This window comes from Balaenoptera borealis (assembly GCF_965194805.1).
Source record: "Balaenoptera borealis genome assembly, chromosome: 16".
Classification (NCBI taxonomy): Eukaryota; Metazoa; Chordata; class Mammalia; order Artiodactyla; family Balaenopteridae; genus Balaenoptera; species Balaenoptera borealis.
The window spans coordinates 48,195,552-48,203,138 of NC_138872.1; the positions used below are offsets into that span (position 1 = coordinate 48,195,552).

General features: G+C 56.6%; 1 protein-coding gene across 4 annotated transcripts in view; it reads right to left on the minus strand.

Moving 5' to 3' along the window:
• The window catches only part of SLC24A3 (solute carrier family 24 member 3), a 470,474-nt gene extending 466,025 nt beyond the window's left edge, over nucleotides 1–4,449 (minus strand). For 2 of the 4 annotated variants that reach the window (XM_082359543.1, XM_082359544.1), the window contains exon 1: nucleotides 3,807–4,449. In XM_082359543.1, coding sequence (XP_082215669.1) covers nucleotides 3,807–4,254 — 448 coding nt within the window. In that variant the 5' untranslated portion in view covers nucleotides 4,255–4,449. The remainder of the gene's footprint in view (nucleotides 1–3,806) is intronic. The other 2 variants (XM_082359545.1, XM_082359542.1) reach the window with 2 other exon arrangements.
• Between the last annotated feature and the right edge of the window lie 3,138 nt (nucleotides 4,450–7,587).

The following is a 7,587-nucleotide window of genomic DNA, read 5'->3' on the forward strand; positions in this document are numbered from 1 at the left end:
GTGCTCACCTTACCATGTCACCTGACAATCCTCCATGGAGTAAGTGGTGGCATCAATGCCCCCCTCTCCTTGAACTCAGGTTGACATCTGTCACTGCCCTAACCAACAGAAAATAGTGGCAGTGGTACTACGCAACACCTTAGGCTGACACATAAAAATGCCAGGCACGTCCACCTTGTTCTCCTGGACCCCAGCTGCCACGCTCTGGGGAAGTTCAAACCAAGGCACGTGGAGAGGCCATATGGAGAGGCCACGCGTAGGTGTTCTGGTTGACAGCCCAGCTGAGGGTTCAGCCAACAACCCTCATCAACCCCAGACACGGGAGTGATGTTGCCTCCAAACGACTGCAGACCCAGCTGTCAAGTCCCCCAGGCCTTCAGTGTCTCCAGCTGAGGCCCCAGACATCACGGAACAGAGGCATGCCCACTAGACCCTGACCAAGTCCCTGACACAAAGTATCCTTGAGTAAAAACATGAAAGAGTCGTTTTACACCACTATTTGGGGGTGATCTGTTATGTAGCAACAGCAACTGGGCCAAAGAGTATCTCAAAGTTTATACGTATATACCTGTGTATGACTGTCCTTCTTCACTATTCACCACCCTAGGGACCTTTGGGAGGGGATGTCTCTTATTACTCCCAAGTTAGGACCTCTGGGCTTTGTCCTCACCACTTATGGAAAAAGAGGACCAGGTTTCTTACTGCAAAGAAAAATTAAACACTTTTAAACCACTCAAAACATACAAAGTGATCCATTCACACTGCAAAAATATAAAAGAAAATCGCGTTAGCAAATCTGACACCTTATTTCAACTGGCTCTGAAAACAGATCAAAACCAAGATCTTCATCAACAACAACTAAATAGGGCACCAAGGGCTCTTCTTTCCTTCTCCACCACTGGAGGCTCAAGTGTCTGCAGTTTCAAGGAGGCAACGCATAGAAAGGGGACTTAGCCCAGGGCCTGGCACTTAAGAGCCTGCCAAATTCCGGTTAATATCATTATTGCTTTTGTTGTTATGATAATTAACATTTTCTTGATTCCAGCGCTAATTCTTTCTGACTTAAGCTTAACAATGCTCCTGTCCCATCTGAGCAGGAAAGAATCTATACTGAGTTTGGTTAGATGTCCTGAAAGGGATCTCCGATTCCATACAATTAGAAATGTTATACAAGATTATATAACATAACTTCCACACATCTCTATTCTGGTTTGGTAGAAGAACTGTCCTTTTTATTTAAAAAAAAAGAAAAATCAATATGTGTTAGCAAAGAGGCTTCTGAGAAGTTACACTTAATCATTCATGGTTTTCAAGGTGAATACATAAAAATATCACCTTTGATCATTATGAAGGTACCCCCCATGTGGTTATATAAATATTACAAAGCTGCACCCAGATGGTGGCATGAATACCAGGGGACACAGGTGGGATCAAAGAGCCAGGTCACCTCGGGTTGGTTTCTTCCTCTGCTCCCCAACTGCTGTGTGACCTTAAGCGAATCACTTGGCCTCTCCAAGTCACGGTGTCTTTAAAACAAGGCTAAATTCCAAATATTTTAACCATACTGAAGGACCCTCAAGTACAGCATCCCCAAGTTTCCGGGGTAAAAGTCATTATTCAGATGGTTAAGTATGCTGAATGGCAACCCCTCAAGCAAAATAACCACTTGCAGATTCACACACATTAATTAGTATCTTAAAAAATTATCTCGAAAAACCTGGGCCTTGCGAAATCTTGCTGTGCATCGTGTAATGAAATTATCAATACCTAGTGGAGGAAAAGGTGATCTGAGACAGAATTACAACTAGCATGCCATCCGCCGGCTCGATGGCACACGCTCCCCCCACTGACGTTCACTGTTATCTTCAGTTACTGGGCTGGGGGTCTTCTCAAGCGCCACATTTATGGGAGGGGGTGGAGAGGGGTGGAGAGGCAGAAGGAGAATGTGGATGGGGACTTCCTGGCAGTCCAGTGGTTAGGACTCCGTGCTTCTACTGCAGGGGGCACGGGTTCAATCCCTGGTCGGGGAATTAAGATCCCGCATGCTGAGCACATGGTGCAGCCAAAAAAAATTAAATTAAATTAAAAAAAAAAAAAAAGAAGAATGTGGATGGAAGGAAGGAGAAGATAGATCAAGGCAAGGTATGGAGGAAAGGGCTGTGCATGAGTCCCTCACAGGAACATTTCTGTCCATCTCCAAATGACATCTAGTCACCAAGTTTCAAGCTTGCAGAGTGTCTGACACCCCCTCCCTCCGAACATCTCAGCTTTCCCAGGGCCCAGGCAGCCCCCTGCCACTGACGGACTTAACCATCTGGGTCACATCCTCTATCCAGAAAAACATCTTTTGTAGCCTTGAAAGTGGTGGAACTCGATGGCTCGGAGAACCCCAACCTGCCGGAAAATGGCCGGCATGTAAGTGACTTGGAACTCCCCTTTCCAAAGGTGGCATGAAGTACGGACTGGCTTTGCACTCATCAAAACTGAGAAGATGAAAAGGGGGTTAATGAAAACCCTCTTTGTGAGACTCGGCCAGGAACTGCTTTTGGCAGGTCAGACTCTGCCCTTGGAGAGGTCGAGCCTCCCTCACCCGGCACGGTCCCCTTCCTGATGTCAGTCCTCATGGCCAGAGAATCTGGGATCCAGGAGAAGTGGAGAGAACCCGGGAGTCTCAAGGGCTCCACTGAAGACCAGGACGGGCTCTCTCCTTTTACCATATATGCTGAAGTCTGCTACGACCTGGACCAAGACCTACCATCTGCTTTCCCCGCCAGGCACGAGACAGTCAATTGGGGGAGGTCCCTTTTTTAATTGATAGCACCCTTAAAAATATTTGACCATCACTATCCAAATGCCTTCATTCTGCACTTCATAACACCTTGTATTGGAGCTCCGACTATCTTAACACCAAAGCCTGTATCTGGAACTGCTTTTCCTCACGACCATTTCCATGGCTGTTTTCCCAGGAACCGTGCCACTTGAATGGCCGGGACATAAAACCGTTTTACAACAGTTATTCTTCCAAGACTTTCCTCCGTTTCTTTGACAGCTGCACACCCAGGGTCCAAACTCTTTACCGTGGACAACTGTTCTGAGCACATTCCTCCACCAGGTCTATTTCAGCTCAAGAAAGGCCAAGGACAAAAATAAGACAAAAGTTGTGGGTAAAGGGGGCTCCCACCGCAGGGCACCCTGAGAGTAGTGAACAGAATGAAGGACAGTCCAGCCTAATGGCTTCTTCCCCAGCTGCAAGTCCACAAAAGGGATCCGTCTTCCCAGCGAGTGGTCAATGGAAGAGAACCAGTCCCAAACCCTAGCCGGGGGCCAGCACTTTTTTCCTGTCAGGAGTTCCCGGCACCTGTTCCGGAAAGGCGGGGATGGAGCTTCCTACCCAGTCCATCCCGCCTGAGAGGTTTTCGAGAACTGTATGCTCACCAGTCAACCAGCCCTCCCTCCACAAGCCAAGGAGTGCACAGGTGGTCACGCGCACAGGAGCCCGAAGCTCACCAGGACAACTTTATTACTGGCCACGGGGCACTCGTTTAGGCGAACCGTCCCCGCCGCCGCCACCAGTCCCTCCAGCTCGTGGCAGGAAGGGCAGAGCCGAGAGGCACAGGTGAGGGTTCCCAGGGCAGCCACGCGCCCAGAGTGCCTGCCGCGGCCTCACCGCGTGGTCCTCGTCTCCGGGGCCCCCTCCGAGGGGCAGGGGGCGTCCTCGGCCCGGCACCCCCGCCCGCCGGCCCGGCCGGGGAGCCCGGCACCGCCGGAGCCGCAGCGCCCACTCGGGGCGGGCGGCGAGCACTCACCGTCGTGGTCCTGCATGCTCGACAGCGACCAGAGCAGCAGCGCCACCAGGGCCAGGAAGCCTATCTGGCTCAGCAGAAGGTCCCTCCGGCGGCTCCGGCGACGCTCGCGCTCCTCCTCGTCGGGCGACGGCATCCTCTTCGGGCGGCAGGGCAGCGGCCCCGGCTGGGGCCCCGGCGGGCGGCGGCCGCTCCGGTCGCGGGCGGCCGCGGCGGGCACGGCGGCTGGAGGCAGCTCCGCGCTCGGCGGCGGCGGCGCGTCCTCGCTGCGCTCCCGCCCGGCGGCCGCCGCCTCCTCTTCTTCCTCCTCACAGCCGCCGCGGGTCTCCCGGTCTTCGTCCTCGTCGTCGCTGTCGCTCAGTCCCTCCTCTTCCTCCTCCTCCTCCTCGTCGCCGCCGGCCCGCGCCGCAGCCTCCCGGCGCTCGGGGTCCCCGTCCTCCTCGCGCTCCATGGCTCCCACGCTCGGCGTCCGCGCTCGGCCTCGGGCGGCGGCGCGGCGGGGGCGGCGGGGGCGGCCGAGAGGCGGGGGCGGCGGCAGCCGAGGAGGAGGAGCGGGGAGGACCGCCGGGAGGAGGACCCGCCGCGGGCCAACGCGGCCGGCGGGCGAGGCCACCGGGGCTGCTCCGGCCTCGCGGGCTGCGGGAGCGCGTCGCGGGGCCGTCCGCCTACTCCATGGTCCGCGCGCGGGGCCGGGGCCGAGCGGGGCCGAGCGCGCCGGGAGCTCGGGGCAAGGCGGCAGCCTGCGGCGACGCGGCGGCTCGGGCTCGGGCGCGGGCGCGGGCGGGGGGCAGCGGCGGGGACGCGGCGGCGCTGGCCAGCCCGGCGAAGAGGGGGCGCGTGGGGAGGAGACTGAGCCGGGGAGGGAGCCCCGCGCGCGGTCCTGCGCTCGTGCCGGCGCGGGAGGCCCCCTCTCGGGACACACGCGCAGCCGAGAGGCAGCTCTCTGGGAAAAAGGGTTCGCCCGAAACTTTCGGAGGAGCCGAGGGTCTCTCCCGCCCCCTCCCCACCCTGTGCTCGGAGAGGGGCGCCGCGAGTGCGCTTGGGTGCGCGCGCCCGGCCGCCAGGCTCGCTTCCTCCCGCGGGCCTCCTGGATTTCCCTCCGCCCCCTTGCGGGGATCCCCCTGCGCGCCCGGCTCGGGATCTGGAACAGGACTCCCCGGAGGCTCTTGGCTCACTGAGGATGTCCTGGCTCCCCCCTCTGGCCCGGGCTCACACTTCACTCGCGATCGTCTTGGACCAAGCCCAGGGCTGTGGCTGAGGGAAGGGGGGCAGCTGGCCCTGTCCCGGGTCAAGGCGTCCCGAGGGTCCCCAGCCAACCTCGGGAGGAGGCCCCTGCCTGCCCCCACCCCTGAGGTCAGAGCCCTAATCCCCCTACTCCTCTGCCCCCAGTTCTGCTCCAGCCCTCACCTGCAGCCCTGCAGAAGGTGCCCGTGCAGAGAGGACACCTAGTGGTCTCAGGCACACCCACCCTCCCTCCTGGGGTTTCCCGCTTCCTCCCTGGTACCTGGCTTGGGCTGCTGGCCGGGATGGTGGATCTAGCCCCAAGGAGGAGGTAGGGCTGAAAACAGAAGGGCTTGTTCAAAAGAGGATCACTGAAATCCAGGTGACTTTCTCCGTGGAGTCCGGTCGTATCAGGGAATCTAGCTGCAGATGGCCAGGGAGGTGAGGAGGAAGGAGGGAAGGTCTGTAGAGGTTTCTCCACTCCTAGGTCTGGGAGGACCCACAGAGTCCAAGTGTGTTCCCACCTGTGGGTGACCTCCTAGCCCACGCCTCCCAGATGACACCCAACAGCATCTGGGGACAGCAGGTGATGGCAAAGGACAAAACAGTCCTTCCTGGGTGGCTTCCTTACCACAGAGGGGTCATTTCACCCAACAAGCCTGGAAGATCTTGCTTCCTGAGCGTATCATTCCTTTACTCCTTTCTCAGCCTGGTGTCTTCCGGGATGCACCTCTCCTACGATGCCCTTGTGGTTGACCCTTCACTCCCACTCCGGTTGGTTGCCAGGTACCGAGGAGGATTTAAACCGTGGAAGTTTGTCCAGGCTGAAGGCGGGGGAGGGTGGTTCTTCATCAACATTCAGAGACATAGACAGGAAAGTTTAGGAGCTTGGAATACTGTCCTTTATTCAACTAACCGGGAAAGACACCCAAATCGCTTTTTCTCGTGTAAATAGGAAAACTAAAAGTGAGAGAGGGAATCTGGAACTAATTGGGTTAGGGAATGAGCCACAGGCACAAGGAATTGTGTAATCTGGGGGTGGGAGAGGTGTCGGGGGAGGGAGCAGGAGGGAGGAGGGGAGAAACCAGGAGTTGGCAATTCCCTGGAAAAGCTCTCGGCACCTGCACCTACGGGAAGAAAGGGAGGAAGGTTGGGGGATGGGAGGGAGACAGAGAGATGAGAGATCACTCCCGGGGTGCCTAGAAATGATTTTTAGTTCATATTCATTTTGACAGGTTTCAGAGCAAAGTGGGGTGTAGCAGAGACAAAGACCCCTGAGAAGCCAACCACCCAGAGAAGAAAAATAGGTACTTCCGGTCCCCAGCCTGACAGCACCTTCGGCCGGTGGGTCCCTCACCCGGCACAGGGATGGCTCCCCCCGCAGGAGGGAGGCGCCCCCTCCCTCCAGCAGGCACGCTTGGGGGGCGGGGTAGGGTTGGGGGGAGCAGGCTCTCAAGTCCTCTGGCAGCACTGGAGGAGGGAGACAGAGCCCCCCCCCGTGAGCTCCTCTTCCCAGGAAAACAGTTATTTTTGTCCTACCTGCCCTCTCCCAGTCTCTGGAAGCTCCCCCAGGAAACTGAATTTTGGAAGGAGCGGGAGCTGAAATAACTCATGTGCTATTTATCTTTCACCATCAGGAGCCTCATCAATCCCGAGGCAGCTTTTGCCTTTTATTTCTTAATCTGTTTGCATTTGATCTCACATTTTGTGCAAAGAGCCTCGGGGAGAAAATTCCAGGCCCTGATACATTAGTCTGAGAATTCGCTTGCTTGGAAAGAGAAGCAACACCCCAAGATGTGCCAGGGCCTGCACCCTTCCAAGAGCCAGACACGGCACCTCCTCAGCCTGGCACCCTGGGCTGGATGCTGGGGTCACCATCCATGACCCCTGTTTTTACCTCCTAAAATCATTCCAATTTTAGTTCCATGCAGAGACTTTGGACTGGTTATGAGGGCACAGAAGTGGTTCGTCTTTCTCATCGCTCTGCCTCCATCACCAAGGACCACATGCACGTGCTGATGTCAGCCCAGTGAGTGAGGCCAAGACCACCAGGGTCTTCTGTGCCCTCCAGCCTCATTCCCAGCCAAAAGCGCCCAGACCTGACAGAGCAGTTTCCACAACAAGGCAGGGTTGTGCCTCTATAACGCCAGACAATGCCAGTTGTTAGACAAGCCACCAATGGAGAGGGAGGAAGGGACGGAGGAGAGGAGAAAATCAGGGGAGCCACTTGCTTGGTGAGGCGACAAGTCAGCCTCCTGGCTGTGGCCACCTCTCACACAGGGAGACAAAACCCAAGCAAAGAAAGGACAAACGCTAAATGTTCATAGAACACCTCCAAACACAATAAGGCCGAGTGTCGGTGGATGGGAGAAGAGGGAGAGACTCTTGCATGGGTGACCCTGGGACAGCCCTTGGATGTGGCACCCCCTTCACGTCTGCCTAGACACAAACTCCCAGGCCTCCCATCTCAGGCCAGGTCTGGTCAACTGCTGCGGCCCTGGCAGAACCGTCTGGCTGCTCTTCACCTCCAGACGTGTCACCTGCACATCAGTCACTCAGATGC